The 16,960-nt window shown below is 42.9% G+C and overlaps 1 protein-coding gene across 1 annotated transcript in view; it reads right to left on the bottom strand.

Annotated features, from left to right (window-relative positions):
* Positions 1-5,301: 5,301 nt before the first annotated feature.
* The window catches only part of LOC124803061 (proteasome subunit beta type-5-like), a 57,020-nt gene continuing 45,361 nt past the window's right edge, over positions 5,302-16,960 (bottom strand). The window contains exons 4-5 of the mRNA XM_047264189.1: positions 7,691-7,895; positions 5,302-5,460 (exon numbers count right to left, since the gene is read on the bottom strand). Coding sequence (XP_047120145.1) covers positions 5,360-5,460; positions 7,691-7,895 — 306 coding nt within the window. The 3' untranslated portion in view covers positions 5,302-5,359. The remainder of the gene's footprint in view (positions 5,461-7,690; positions 7,896-16,960) is intronic.

Below are 16,960 nucleotides of genomic sequence, written 5' to 3'. Positions count from 1 at the left end.
GTGATTACTCCGCTCATTAACGTACTTTGTTCTTGCTCCTTCTAGTTTCAAATGCGCCAAATTTGGACCATGCTTGTTCAACTGTTGAGCTTTGATCTTTGGCCAGTACAGTCACATCCTCTGCCAATGTAGCCCCTTCCTTTCTTCTGTCCAGGGGGTATCTTTCCTTCAGGGCTTTTCTTTAAATCTTTGGACTACATTCAGAGTACATCTCACAGACTGCCTGTTCTGGAGGTCAGTTATTCCCATTTCTTTAATGTCCTTTTCAGTTTCTGTCAGCCAAATGGTGCGAATCTTCTTGTTTTGCCAGAAGGTGAACAGATGATTGGTCAATCTGTTTGGAGACAATCTTGCAACATGGCTATAGAAAGCTACTCTTCTTTTTCTTTCACAGTCAGAGAGCATCTCGATATGCTCGTAGAGCTCCAAATTATGTCGCCTTCTGAATTCCCCATCTTCTTCTACTGGGCCTAAGATCTTCCTGACGATTCTCCTCTCTCTGACTTCCTATTTCTCCATCAGAACTCTCCGGTTCATGGAAAGGCTTCTGGTCCTACGACTGATGTGTAGTGCGTAAGTTTCAGGTTACATGGCAGGCATTTTTTGTTCTTTATTTCACCTCGTATCAACACTAATAACTTGTCGTATGATGCAGAGTTCATTGGAAAATAATTTATGAAATCTTTCGAGTTCACGATTCTGGTTTTAGTCAGTAAATTAACATGTGATCAGTTGCAAATTTTTCTTTAATCAATCTCAGATCCATTTCCTCTTTTTTGTGGTTTTCCACTTCTTTTTCTTCTGTTTCTATAGCTAATATAATTTCAGCCCATGCTTTCTTCTCTGTTATCGACTTCCAATATATTGAAAGTCTGACAATCTACTATTTAACATGTGCAGCAGAAGCAGTTTACGTGTTTGTGGTTATCACAGAAGATTAGTTGAGAGATAACCCACTTAATATTGAATACACATTTATTGGTCACTCGTACATATAACAAAGAACAGTTGTTACACATCTGCACGCTGAAAATTCACACAAGAACAAAACTAGTCCAAAGAAAGAAAGTGCAAAAGATAGGGCACTGTGTGCCAGAGATGCCACAGACCCCTCCACCTCTCCCCTGCAGTGTGGACAGAGGGGAGAGGCGGCTCACGAGATGAAGTCATAATCTTGGTGTCAACACAGCGGTTGTAGGTGGCAGCCGGTGCGGGAAGTGGGGGTGGCAGTGCTGGTAGTGCTGCAGCCCGGTGGTCCCAACAGCTGCATGTGAGAGGTGACGTTAGGCAGAGATGAATCAGCTGAAGGCAGGACGGCAGTGTCAGGAGGAAGGTTGTCATTGAGGGACCACGCTGCTTTAAGTCTATTAACTGAGACTGTCTGGGGCCGTCCATGGGGGTGGATGACGAACATGTTGGTACCGTGACGTAGCACATGGTGAGGACCTGAACAGGGTGGCTGAGGGGCTGCCCGCACAGCATCATCCCGCAACATCACAAAGTCGCAAGTAGCTAGCTAGGTCCTTGTGGACAAACACATGGTGGGGGGAGGGGGGGTGGAGGTGTGTGACGTGCATGTGGACATGTTTGACCGGGATGGGGAGATCCTCGGATGCAGCAGAAGGTGAATCCCCAACGAAGTCGGCGGGAAGAAGGAGAGGTTTGCCATACAGAACCTCGGTGAGTGAGGCATTAAGATCTCCTTTATGAGCTGAGCAAATACCTAGGAGTATCCAAGGAAAGGCCTCCAACCATAGGCGTCTGAGGCACACTAGGGTAGCCTTGAGTGTACGGTGCCACCACTCAATGAGGTCGTTTTCCTGCAGGTGTTAAGCTGTGGTATGAAACTTGGCGACACCACAGAGTTTCGCGAATACGGCAGACTCAAATTGGCGTCGCTGGTTGGTGGTGAGAGATAGGGGACAGCCGAAGTGAGCAACTCACATTGAGACAAAAGAATGGGCGACGGTCTCGGCCGTGATAGACAGGTGATATTTGGTATGCCGTTCATGTGCATGTAAGTCAAAGTTCTATGTGCGGAGTTCATTGATCTGGGAACACACTTACAATGTGCCGTGATGTCAGTAAGGGGGACTGACTCAACCCAGTCGGTCACACGGTCGATGACCGATAACATATATCTGTAGCCCTTGGATAGAGGAAGGGGACCAAAGACGTTGATATGGACGTGCTGGAAACGCCCCTTCAGGATATCAAACTTGCCCAGAGGAGGTTGGGCGTGCCTGCTGATGTTGCTGCACTGGCACAGAACGCACACACGGCTCCAAGTGCAACAGTCGTGCTTCACACCAGGCCAGACAAAGCGATCCGTAACCAGATGTGTCATGACCCGTGTCCCAGTGTGAGCTAAGCCATGCAAGTCCATATGGTGAAGGGTGGCAGGGACCAGGGGGCAAAGTGTTCCCATAGAGGTGTCACGAAGGACAGGGATTGCTGAACCAGGTAGTATACGGGGCTAAACAGAGAGCGATGAACCCTTGTCTGATCTTAGTTGCTGTATATCATCGTTGTTGGTTGTTGGCTTGTAGTTGGGGAGCTCCTCCAGATCCAGTGGTGCGGTTAGCACACAGATGTGGGAAAGGTCATCTGCCACAATGTTCTCCATGCCATAGATATAGAGTGCATCGGAAGAGTGCTAACAGATGGAGTCCATATGGCGGAAATGCATGGGCAAAAGATCTTTAGCTGGATTATGAATAGCTCCATGAGTGGCTTGTGATCGGTACAGATCGTGAAGGGTTGCCCCTCAAGGTCACTACAAAAATGTTTAATCACCCTGTACACTGCAAGTGGCTCATGGTCAAATGCGTACCACTTGCACTGGCTCTTAGTCAGTTTCTTGGAAAAGAAGTGGAGGGACTGGGTGGAGTCGGTGGTGTGATGCTGTAAAACGGTGCCCACAGCCGAGTCATTGGCATCAGTCATGATCAAGACACAGGCCTCAGGGTCAGGATGGGCGAGTGTCTTGGCTTTGGCTAGTGCAGTTTTACGGTTACCAAAAGCACTGAGCATAGGTTGTGTCCACTCCAACTTCTGTTTTCCAGTGGTGTTCTTGCCAGAGAGTGTGTCAGTGAGGGCCATTTGGATGGAGGCAGCTTGAGGAATATGGCGGTGGTAAAAGTTTGCCACACCCAGAAAATGACAGAGCTGAGCATAATCTTCGGGGAGAGGAAGTCTCAAGTACGATTTCAACACGAGAACTCATTGGTCGGAGGCCGTCGGCAGAGACAGAATGGCCGAGGAAGGTAATGGATGTGGAACATAGTTGAGATTTATCACGGATGGTCACCACGCCATTGGCAGCGAGGGCCAAACTGACTGGGGCGAGGTGAACTTGATGCTCCTCAGTGGAGGAAGAAAAGATAAGGATATCATCTAAGTAAGTGTAACCAAAAGGCAGAGGAAGCAAAATGGAATCAATGAACCATTGCCATGTCTGCACATTTTTCAATCCATAAGGCATTAACAGCATTCAAGTAGGCCAAAGGGTGTGATGGTAGCCATCTTTGGAATATCCGGTGGATGCATAGGAATCTGGTGATACGCTTTGGAACAATCTAATATGGAGAAAAAGGTAGAGCCATGAAGCAGTTGCATGAAATCTTGAATATGTGGTATGGGGTAGATATCGATAATGGTGTGGGCATTAAGGGACCTGTAGTCCCCGCACATGCGTACGGAGCCATCCTTTTTGGAAACAAGATGAACAGAGGAAGACCAGTTGCTATCGGAGGATGCCCAAAGCCAACAGACCCGGTATAACTCTGGCACCAGCATCTGGCTTCTGTGTGGGTGGCACACCAGTCACGGTCTTTACCACTTTTTTGCTATTGGTACTGAAGGCACACGGCTCACCCGGCAGCAAAACCACCTGAACACATGAAATAGTGATAACCACCAGCTCCATCTGCAGCAACAAAACCTGCTTCCCACAATGCAGTGGTCACCACATCTGTTGCTGTTGCCTCTTTACCAGTTGTGCACACTACTGCTCCTGCAGCCTGTGGCTGCTAAAATTCAACTATTGTTGCATTACATACAATACAGCCAGGAAGCTGTGTAGACACTTAGACAATGAGAGACTCAATATCGGCACCATCACTGCCGCAACACTATCAGAGTCCCTTGGCATTATCCTGTCGACTACACCTCTCCTGCTTTAGCTCCACTAAGAGGAGACGAATGTGGTGATATAAGATCTCATTTCTACCACAATGGAGTTCCCAATGACGGTCCCATGTCTAGGACTGTGACAGACATTGCCCCCCCCCCCCCCCCTCCATGGACTCTAGTGACACCCCCCTTTCTGTGCCATCTATATCAGCACTGGAGTGAACAAGGGAAAATTCTGTATGATCGTTCACTGCCGGCAGATGGCCTAGTTCACATTACCTCTCATTGCATTAATATCTTGAGTGTTATTGGCCCTCTTACATTGTGTCAAACCATGCAATGCCTTTTTGCTACAATCTGAGTTTCTATGTTTGCTTTGTTCGCCATACTAATGACTGTTAGGTTTCTAACCCAGAGCTCCAGGCTCTACTGCTACAGCAACAACACACTAGTCCTGTCTACCAGTCAATTTCAATGTGACTATCATCTATTTTGGCTTACATGCAGCAATTCCATTTTTTTACAATATTGTTATTGTCTTAATAAAAATCTGTTCAGCACAACATTCACTACTTTTAACTGTGAAGGTCATACTGAAAAGATCTCTGCACATGTCACCTCCAGCATACAGCCTGGAGGCTTAACCCCAGGCTCTTCATGTACCACTGCCGCAACTGGTACTCAAACAGATCTCCCTACCCTGTTTTTTCCAACCAGAGTTGCTGAGCATTCAAAAAAGAAGGCCTTGTCATTTATAATAAAACACTTGATTGGCACTGTTTCTGCCAGGGTGTTGATTATAGCACCTAAAAGTGTGGAATATCCTCTCCAGAATCCTTCCTAGCCTTCTCAGTGTGCTATTCTACCATCACCCAACCAAAATACTGTTTTAGTTCATTCTTATACCACCCCTGCTTCCAACCTTGACCCGAATGGGTCATATCAGAGTGAAAGTCCACAGTTTAAGGGCTAACCCATTTAGTTACCCAGCACACATTATCCAAGCATCAAAGACAGTGTCATCAGTTAAAACAGTCAATAGAAGGATCTCAAGGAGAAACTGAATCCGGACAGGAGTACTACAATTTATAGGCAACTTTGTGACTTTACAGGCCAGCAGAAGTCTTATATTAAAGGATGTTCACCAGTATTGATGAGGACAGGACATCTGCACAAAACGTGTCTTTTATTTACACAATTTCACGATACAACTTGTAAAACAGAGTTAATGAACAAGACTTTCTTTTTCCTCTTTAAACTTATAATGCAGCTCTTTGCAGTCCTCATTGGAAATGTTCTCCCAGCCAGTACTCTTCATGTGGTACACTGCAAAGAATATCAACAAAGTGTTGAACAGATATTTGATAATATTTATATTTGAAACAAAAAACAAGACAGTACAAAGCAAAGTATTTTCAAGGCAATTTGTTTTGTTTTGAACGTGAATGTAAACAATGTGTGTGTGTGTGTGTGTGTGTGTGTGTGTGTGTGTGTGTGTGTGTGTGTGTGTGTGTTTATATATTATGAAAAAGATAGCTGCTACTCACCATATAGTGCAAATGCTGAGTCACAGATAGGCACAACAAAAAGGCTGTCAAACAAAGCTTTTGGCCAAACAGTCCATCATTAGAATAGAAACACACACACACACACACACACACACACACACACACATTCATTTTGGTACAACAAAACACAAGGAAAAATAACACAGATGTGGCTGTTAGTTTATATTATGTATAGGAACACTGGCCATAGTGTGTTCCCTCACACATACTTGCCAATGCCCATCAATCAGTTAATTTTGATTCACTGAAATGTCATAAGTGTCTACTAGCTGTAGTGATAAACAAGAAATAACTTTAAAAGGAGAAACATATGGTTAGACTCAGCAGTCTGTAGTACAAACACAAAGATAAACAGGTAGAAGCAAATACTGTATAATTAGTATCAGAAAGTCAGATGATTTTGTGTTTTTATATTTGAAACTGAAAGTGCACCAAATTGGTATTTCTTCTGTTTTTAATCAAACAGAGAGAAGCAATAAACAAAATTTCTCATTTAATAAAAACTCTTTTATACCTTCTGGAAAGCCTTTTTTAAAATAGTACTTCAAGAAAGAGACCAGATACACTATGTGATCAAAAGTATCCAGACCCCCCCCCCCCCTCCAACTATGTTTTTCAGCAACCTCAGTAGTCATTAGACATCATGAGAGAGCAGAACAGGGTGCTCCGCGGGACTCACGGACTTCAAACATGGTGAGGTGATTGGGTGTCACTTGTGTCACATGTCTGTACACAAGATTTCCACACTCCTTAATATCCCTAGGTCCACTGTTTCCAATGTGATAGTGAAGTGGAAACGTGAAGGGACACATACAGCACAAAAGTGTACAGGCCGACCTCGTCTACTGACAAAGAGACCGCCAACAGCTGAAGAGGTCATAATGCGTAAAAGGCAGACATCTATCTAGACCATCGTACAGAATTACAAACTGCATCAGGATTCACTCCAAGTACTAAGACAGTTACATGGGAGGTGAGAAAACTTTGATTGCATGGTCAAGCGCCTACTCATAAGCCACACATCATGCTGGTAAATGCCAAACGATGCCTCGCTTGGGGCAACTGAACAGTGGAAAAATGTGTGGAGTGACAAACCACAGTACACAAAGTGGTGATCCAATGGCAGGGTGTGGGTATGGCAAATGCCCGGTGAACATCATCTGCCAGTGTGTGTAGTGCCAACAGTAAAATTCAGAGGTGAAGGTGTTATGGTGTGATCATGTTTTTCATGGAGGAGGCTTGCAAGCCTTGTTGTTATGCATGGCACTATCACAGTACAGGCCTACATTAATGTTTTAAGCACCTTCTTGCTTCCCACTGTTGAAGAGCAATTCGGGGATGGCGATTGTATCTTTCAACACGATTGAGCATCTGTTCATAATGCACAGTATGTGGTGGAATAGTTACACGCAAATAACATCCCTGTAATGGATTGGCCTGCACAGAGTCCTGACCTGAATCCTGTGCAACACCTTTGAGAGGTTTTTCAACACCAACTTCGTGCGAGGCCTCACCAACTGACATCGATACCTCTCCTCAGTGAAGCACTCTGAAGAATGGGCTGGCATTCCCAAGAAACCTTCCAGCACCTGATTGAACGTGTGCCTGTGAGAGTGGAAGCTGTCGTCAAGGCTAAGGGTGGGCCAACACCATATTTATTTCCAGCATTACTCATGGAGGGTCATTTTCAGCCACGTGTCCGGATAATTTTGATCACATAGTGTATCTTATGTGTCTACAGTGACGGGGGTAAGACGAGTTAAAAGACAAGTATTGCCTCTCAATCAGCTGATTTACAATTACATATCAACAGTATTGCTGTCATTGATATACATGACATGCATGAAAATGTCAGTCCATGACTCCCATACACCGAAGCCCCCATGAGAAGAAACAATAGAAAACAATAATATTTAAAGCTGCTGATCACCACTGTAATACTACCTGTATCTCAGAAACAGTATAGTCCTCTGTTCGTAAAAACTTACCTCTTACAATGCCCCCACTGTAAGCATCCCTGTGAGTTGCATGATAAATTGCACGTCGACCTAGATCGTATGCTTCTTCATCAGATAAATCCCAGTTATATCCAGCATCCAAAACACCGAAGGCATACACCGAGCCAGAACCAACCGAAAAAACTTTTCCTTTTGTTCTCGTGCCTTCATTGTCCACATAGTAGAGTCCTGGTCCCTGTCAAATGCATATCCAAGGAATGTATATTTACCTTTTTTCACCACACTGGATGTTGCATGCCATGACTATTAAATATATTTCTGAGGAAGAGTTTACAGCAACCAGTTACTACAGTGTTTTAAATATTGTTACTTACCAGTTGAGCAAATGCAGATACTTTCACATCCATTTTTGGTCAGTGAATATTTAATTTATATTTGCATTTGATGACTAACTACAGTTTCCAATATTCATTCTTGAAATTCAAATTAATTGTAATAGGTACATAGGTATTACATGAAGTGTCATGTGCTGAAGTGTCATGTGCTGGACTCAGACCTGAACCTGGATTGTAAGCTTATCATGATAAGGGAGATGGGAATATACTAGACATGGCCTACACCTTAATAGGAGGTGTAAAGATGGGTTGGTTGAGCTTCTTGCAGATAATATATGGGGTAGGAGGGGGGGGGGGGCACAATCACACACAGCAAAATACCTGTGGTTACTGGTGTCAAAGGGGCAACTTTTTTAGGTTAGTATCAGGATTCAGGCACCCTATTTTAAAAGAAGTGAAAATAACAGAAGAGCCATACAAAATACTTAATAATGCACAGAAAAGTAATGTTAAGCAATGTAAAATCCAGGATGGAAAAATGACAATATTATGAAAAGGATAGTTGCTACTCAGCATACAGTAAAGATGCCGATTGGCAGATAAGCACAAGAAGACTGTCAAAGAAAGCTTTCAGCCAAACAGGCCTTTATCTTAACTAAACACGCACAAGCACACACGCATGCACGCACACACCCTACGCAAACCCAGCTGACACACACACACATGACCACAGATCCTGGCTGCCAAGGACAGATTGCAATCAGCAGCACTTGAAGGAGGAGGCTGGGGAAGGGAGGGGGAGGGGTAGCAGGGATGGTAAAGTGTTGTTATTGAGAGAATACAGGAGTGAAGTGGGCAGAGGATAGAATAGCAAGGTGCAGTCTGGAGGTTAGACAGAGGGCAAGCATTTCCCAATGGCAAAGACCGTGGATGTGTAGGTGGAGCAGAGGGCTGTCTAGTGCTGGATTGGGAACAGGGACATGGATAATTGGGTAAAGGACAATGATGGATCCTGGTGGCACAGGCTGTAATGCAGTCATCGAAATTAAGAACATTGCCTTGGGCAGTGTGCTGAGTAACTGGATGGTCCAGCTATTTCTCCGCCACAGTTTGTCAGTGGCCATTAACGAGGACAGACAGCTTGTTGATGGTCATGCTCCAAGCAGAGTGCAGCACAGTGGTTGCAGCTCAGCTTGTAGATCACATAACTGGTTACACAGGTAGCCCTTCCTTTGTGGGATAGGTGATTCTTGTGTAGGTGATGGTGGAGCGAGGTTGTACGGGACAGGTCTTACATCTAAGTCTATTACAGGAATATGAGCCACAAGGCAAGAAGTTGGGAGTAGGGGTTGTGTAGTAATGGACGAGGATATTGTGTAGGTTCGGTGGGTGGTGAACTGCCACTCCAGAGGGGTGGGGACGATGGCATGGTGGACATTCCTGATTCATTTCGGGGCATGATGAGAGTAGTTGAAACCCTGGTGGAGAATGTGATTCAGTTGCTCCAATAACAGGTGGAGTGAGTCACAAGGGGCATGCTCCTCTGTGGCCGCACCGTGGGACTTTGGGAGGTGGCAGGTTACTGGAGGGATAAGGCATGGGAGATCTCTTTTTGTACAATGCTGGGAGAGCAATTACAGTCTGAAGGCCTATGTGAAACCTTTTGTATATTTTGAGAGGGATTGCTCGTCCCTGCAGGTGCGACAGTCACGGGTGGCTGGGCTGTATGGAAGCAATTTCTTGGTATGAACTGAGTTAAAGCTGTTGAAGTGAGGGTATTGCTACTGGTTGGTAGATTTGATATGGACAGAGGTACTGATGCAGCTTTTTTGAGATGGAAGTCAGCATCGAGGAAGCTGGCCTTCTTGGTTGAGGAGGACCAGGTGAAGTGAATGGGGGAGAAAGTGTTGAGGTTCTGGAGGAATGTGGATAGGGTGTCCTCACACTCGATTCAGATCATGAAAATGTCATCGATGAATTTGAACCAGGTGAGGGGTTTGGGACTCTGATAGGTTAGAAGAGATTCCTCTAGATGGCCCATGGACAGGTTGGCATAGGATGGTGCCATGCAGGTGCCCATAGCTGTACCATGAATTTGTTCGTAGGTGATGTCTTCAAAGGAGAAGCAATTGTGGATGAGGATATAAATTAGTCATGGGAATCTGTTGGGATTTGAGAAAGGTATTGTTCAATATCAGCAAGGCCACTGGCATTAGGAATGTCAACGTCAAAGGAGATGGCATCAATAGTGATGAGCAGGGCACAATGTGGTAAGGAAGAGGAACTGTGGAGTGTCAGCAGAGGGAATGGTCGGTATCTTTTATATTAGGTTGGTACGATGCAGGTAATAGGCTGAAGGTGTTTTCTTTATCTAAAAGTTTATCATGACCTTTCCAATTCTATCTGCTGATAAAGGCACCACCACTACTGGTCTGAACTGCAAGGATTATCTGGCAAAAGAACTATGCCAGCTGTCAGACTCATCTACCCACACACCCTGCCACAGTGACACCATTCCAGAAATCCGGCAGGCTCTCCAATCTCTGCTCCAATTCTGAGGCCCATCCCAGAACCTCTCCCGGAGTCCACCCCTCTCCTTACCCTGACTAGTCCCTGGTCTCCTACCTTCTACATGCTTCCTTAAGCCCACAAAACCCAACCAACCAGTACAGCCCATTGTGGCCGGTTACTGTGCCCCCACAGTGAATGTCTGCTCTCTTAGACCAACACCTTCAACCTATTACCCAGAACCTAACCTGCTGTATAAAAGATACCAACAATTTCCTCCACCAACTCTCCACAGTTCCTGCCCCTTTACCACATGGTGCCCTGCTCGTCACTACTGATGCCACCTCCATGTACACTAACATCCCTAATACCCATGGCCTTGTCACTGCTGAACACTATCTTTCTCAACACCCAACAGATTCCAAACCCACAACCTCCTTCCTAGTCGCTATGACAAACTATATCCTCAACTTCCATTACTTCACCTTCGAAGGCATCACCTATAAACAAATCCAGGGTACAGCTATGTCCACCCCCATGGCACCATCCTATGCCAACCTATTTGTGGGCCATCTACAGGAATTCTTTATAACCACCCAGAATCCCAAACCCCTCAACTGGCTCAGATTCACTGATGACACCTTGTCATCTGAATTGACAGTGAGGATAACTCCTATCCATATTCCTCCAGAACCTTCTCTCCCATTCACTTCACCTTGTCCTCCTTTCGCATCCCGCAACTACCCTCCTGACCTGGTACAGAAGCAAATAACCAGAGCCACTTTCTCATCCCCTCAAACCTAGAACCTCCCACAGAAGAACCCCGAAAGTGCCCCACTTGTGACAGGATACTTTCCGGGACTGGATCAGACTCTGAATGTGGCTCTCCAACAGGGATACGACTTCCTCAAATCCTGCCCTGAAATGAGATCAATCCTTCATGAAATCATCCTCACTCCACCAAAAGTGTCTTTCCGCCGTCCACCTGACCTTCGTAACCTCGTTGTTCATCCCTATGAAATCCCCAAACCACCTTCCCTACCCTCTGGCTCCTACCCTTGTAACTGCCCCCAGCATAAAACCTGTCCCATGCACCCTCCTACCACCACCTACTCCAGTCCTGTAACCCGGAAGGTGTACACGATTAAAGGCAGAGCCACGTGTGAAAGCACCCACGTGATTTACCAACTGACCTGCCTACACTGTGAAGCTTTCTATGTGGGAATGACCAGCAACAAACTGTCCATTTGCATGAATGGACACAGGCAGACAGTGTTTGTTGGTAATGAGGATCACCCTGCAGCTAAACATGCCTTGGTGCACGGCCAGCACATCTTGGCACAGTGTTACACCGTTCGGGTTATCTGGATACTTCCCACTGACATCACCCTATCACAACTCCGGAGATGGGAACTTGCCCTTCAATATATCCTCTCTTCCCTTTACCCACCTGGCCTCAACCTCCGCTAATTTCAAGTTGCCGCCCCTCGTACGTCACTTGTCACTCAACAACATCTTTGTCTCTGTACTTCCACCTCGCCTGACATCTCTGCCCAAACTCTTTGCCTTTACATATGTCTGCTTGTGTCTGGATATGTGCTGGTGTGTGTGTGTGTGTGTGTGTGTGTGTGTGTGTGTGTGTGTGTGTGTGTGTGTGTGTGTGTGTGTGTGTGTGTGTACACCTGTCCCTTTTCCCCCCTAAGTCAAGCCTTTCCGCTCCCGGGATTGGAGTGACTCCTTACCCTCTCCCTTAAAACCCACATCCTTTTGTCTTTCCCTCTCCTTCCCTCTTTCCTGATGAAGCAACCGTGGGTTGCGAAAGCTTGATATTTGTGTGTGTGTTTGTGTGTTTTTTATTGTGTCTATCTACCAGCGTTTTCCTGTTTGGTAAGTCACAGCAATTTTTTAATATATTTTTCCCATGTGGAATGTTTGTTTCTATTATATTCATGACATTGTAGTTATATATACCACATGGAACAAACACTTACATATGCTAAATGAATTTTTCAACAGACTATGATCACAAGGAATTACAATTAAACTATCAAAATCACAATTTGGTAGGCATAGGTGAAATGTTTGGGACACACAGTGAGTCTGACACTATTTGAAGGTTCTGGACAAAGTTTAATAGCAATTAGTGTACGTGGGTCCGGTTTGATTCCTGTCAGTTGCATAATTGTATTTTTTGAATATTCCAAAATATATCCAGTTGGAATATTTCAAAATATATCCAGTTGGATATATTTTGGAATATTCAAAAAATACAATTATGCAACTTCGCAACAAAATTGTGTGGAATTTTCGACATAAGTACCATAACCACTTAACATCACATTTTTATTTACTCTGTATTTCATCATTTGGAGGTTAGTTATTTTCACATAGGGCACTTCTGACACTGTTTCCTACCGTAGGGCAACAACACACCAACAATACTTCATCACAGTGGAAGAATAAAAATTGTAAACAGCCGTCTGATGATGAACTTGCTAGTTCGAAACCGGTAACGGTGCTATTTACCTAAATAAATAGCAGTATTAATAGTGGCTGGTTGCTGTTTTCTTCTTTGTAAGAATTAACCTCCATTAATTGTACACAGCCACAGTCTCCCCATGTCAGTATCAGACAAAATAGCAGTAACAGAATTAATTACTTGGTATGTATACTTAGGGTATGTACACTCTGGATCATAGAAATGTATCATGGATATGAAAAAGTACTACTACTTTAAAAACATGAATAGACAGGTACCAAAAATATTACACTCATGTGAGATATGCCAAAAGGTAAAAATAAATACTTCAGGAGTACACATATTGCTGTATACCATTATTAGAGAAAAAATTTGGGAGTTTGTGGCATTGGATCTCTTTGGCTCAGTGCTTTAAGGCCATGGAAGCACGGGATACAGCCTGGTTATTTTAGAATGCTGGTCAAAGTCGGTAAAGCTGTACTCCCTAACAAAATCTACAATTAACAGCGTAGCAAATAAACTATGAGATGACTATTTTAAACAAGTTGGTAAACCTAAGAATCTTAATGAACAATGGGAGCCAGTTTACATCCACAAACCTCCAAGAGTTTTTAGCATGGGAGAATGTAAACCGTATTTTGAATTCACACTACCATCCTGAAAGTAACCTATCAGAAAGGGTTATGCTTCATGTGAGATTTTTTTCTGAGCTTACTGTGTGATTAAGCTTTCAAAGTGGATAGAATTAGTGTTGAATGAATTGCCACTAAAGTGTTAGCACTAGAGGTAACAGGGCAACAAGTAGAAGGGGAACCCTTCTTGAAATGGTTTAAGTAGCCAGAAGAAAACTCTGCCCTCTAGTTGATGTCAACAAAGAATATTAAAGAAGAGAAGACTATGGAAGCTGAAATACCGAGGGGGGAAGAGAGAGAGAGAGAGAGAGAGAGAGAGAGAGAGAGAGAGAGAGAGAGAGAGAGATGGGAGAAAGGCACTGCTGTATCATACAGAGTGGGATGCAGCCTTTGTTAAAAGCCACAAGTGTGGAGAGACAAAGAGCAAGTTTTACTCACCATATGTGGGACCATTCATGATAACCAGAAAACCATATGCAAAGGCAGTAATATTAACAGAGACAACAACCAGCAAAGAAAAGTGTATGTATGATACCCAGGACTTAACAGCCATTCACAAGAAATTATAGTGTGATTTAGTAACAGTCCATTTTCTTCATCAAAATCATAGGGTGTAACAAGCTTATTAGGAAATTTGTAAAAAATTAAGTAATTCAGAAATCTTATGTAGTTAGTCCCCAGCAGGGTCAATATAATGACATTAACCCATTGTTTATAAAAGTGGGATACAGGTAAGGCTAATGTATGCTAACACTATTATGATAATAATAACATGATGAATGTTGTTTTACATGCCTTCACTGAGTTGTGGCAAGAGGAAGGTGATTACGTTATAAATGGTGACTGAGAAGTTAGGATTGAACCTGACTTGAGGTATTTAGTTGGGCAGTGAACCCATCAAGAAAAACAAAGAGAATTTTTTGTTCCCTATAAGGATTTCCACAACAATACAGGTATTTGTTATTGCTGCATGTACACAGCGAGTTAAGTAGCAGCTCCAAGATGAGGCGGCTGTTCTCAATTATGAAGCGATTAATGCAAGCTATAGGTATTCCAAGGGTTTACATAAAGAAAGAGCTGTAGAATGTCTACACTAGTATTAATACTGATAGCATTATGACTGAGCAGAAATTAAACATTTCCTCCGTTCCTCCACTTATAACCATGTTACAAGTCATTACATATTATTTCTGAATTGGAGAAGTTTTATCAGGAATGGAATATGAGAAATTACCATTTAGATGACAAATTGTTTATCAAATGTTATTCCATTTTGCATACAACATTTTATTTGGTTTTGGGTGTGATTATAGTGGATTTTATAATGGAACTAAGCTTCATAACGACACCCCAAAAAAGAGTTATACGAATCTTTGCATACAAATACACACCGAGATCCTTGGGTTCCAATATTGAGTTGCTTTCAACCACAGGAATAAACAATTCAACCGTGAGTGTGGTCGCTGACAGTGAATCAAAATCAAGTGTTCCTCAAGTTGGATTATTGACTAATATGGACAAAAAAGACAAAACAAACATTGCCACTATGTAACATCCAAATACCAGCAGCCCTAAAAACAGTTATCAACTAACAAAAACATGTAAAATAAAACTATTTGCAGATAGTCAAGGATGGAACACAGCAGCCAAATTTGTCTAGAAGCAGTCACAAAATAACTAGCATAGTAAAACCAGGTGCAAAATTTCAGGCAGTGACTTCCATGAACCATGACATGAAAACAGCAACAACAAATAAGTTTTTTTGTGTTCTTAGCGGGAACAAATGATGTAGCAAAAAACAAAATGAAAGACCTAGTGATCTCACTTGAAAGAAGGCTAAATGAGCTGAGAAGTTCAAACATGATTGTTTTCTCTGTTCCACAGCACACTGACTTGCCAATCCAGTAGTGTTAATAAAGAAGTGCAAAACACAAATAAGCAGATCCTAAATATATGCATGAGATTAAAAAATGTTACATTTGTGGACATATGCTGTGTAGGAGGAAGATTCCACACATCCCACGGTTTACATATCAACAGACTAGGGAAGGACTTAGTTATAAATTGGATCCAAGAAATAGTGAACAGCAAAAATATAATGTGCAGTGTTGTGCTAAAGAGGCCATCCCTCTCAAGGACAAAAATAACACATATTTGGGAGAATCAACCATGAAATGCCAGGTCAGTAAAGCAATACATTGGCAGGAAAAGAGCGATGTCTTAAGATGATAAAACCTTCCACCAGTGCAACACCAGATGCAAGTGTATGTGCCTCAAGCAGATGTCAGTCCACAAGAGAATAATTTATCACTTTTGCATTATAATGTACAGGGGTTAGAAAACAAAATAGATGCTTTTGAATCATTTATCACAGGACTATCTCCACATGTAGTAATAGTTACAGAACACCAGAAAACAGTGAACAACATTCAAATTGGAAATTAGAAGGTTCCAACCTAGCTACGTTATACTGTAGAACGCACAATAAAGGTGGTGGTGTTGCCATCCACACAAGAAAATGTGAGTTCATAACTACCAAAAAGTGATATGGGGGAAGAATTTCTGTGTTGACAAAGATTTTGAAATTGCAATTCTTAAAATCACATTTTGCCCTGTTCCTTTCTGTGTCGTAGGTGTATATAGATCCCTCTGTGGGAACTGTGATGCTTTTCTGAAATCACTTGATTGATTTTTAAGTAAATTAATCTCGGGCTGTAGAAGTGTAAATCTTGTCATACTGGGAGATCTGAACATTGACACTTTACAAGATGGTCAGAAAAGCAAATGTTTTACAGATTGTATTCCATATTATGGGACTAAAGATTTTTTGGACTAGTACCCACCAGAATAGCTAACAAACATAGTAGTTCAACTGATCATGTTATCACAAATTATGAATACATTATCTGAACAGACATAATAAATGGTCATGTCTCAGATAATTTAGGCCAAACACTAGTGCTAAAATGTAATACGAAATTCAAACCAAGAAAAAAAGTATGAGCACAGGCGAATATTATCAGCAAACAACATTGCTACACTAAGTTACAGTTTAAGCTAGGAATCATGGGAATCAGTTATGACTACCATTGGGGTCAACAATAAATGGAACATGTCCACAGAAATTATGGCTGAGCACTTAGATAGAGCCATGAAATTAAAAAAAGGAGAGTATCCAAAAAATTAACCTTGAAAATCAAAACCTGTGCCATTGGATTTTAAAACAAAAGATCTGAAAGGAAAAAATGGAAAACATGTATACCTTAACTCAGAGTTACATAAAGAACTCTACAAGCAGCACAAATGTAAGTACCACAACGAAATCAGGAGATTAAAATCAGAAACT

The sequence above is a fragment of the Schistocerca piceifrons genome, chromosome 6 (genome assembly GCF_021461385.2).
Source record: "Schistocerca piceifrons isolate TAMUIC-IGC-003096 chromosome 6, iqSchPice1.1, whole genome shotgun sequence".
Classification (NCBI taxonomy): domain Eukaryota; kingdom Metazoa; phylum Arthropoda; class Insecta; order Orthoptera; family Acrididae; genus Schistocerca; species Schistocerca piceifrons.
This window is presented reverse-complemented; position numbering and strand designations above follow the sequence as displayed.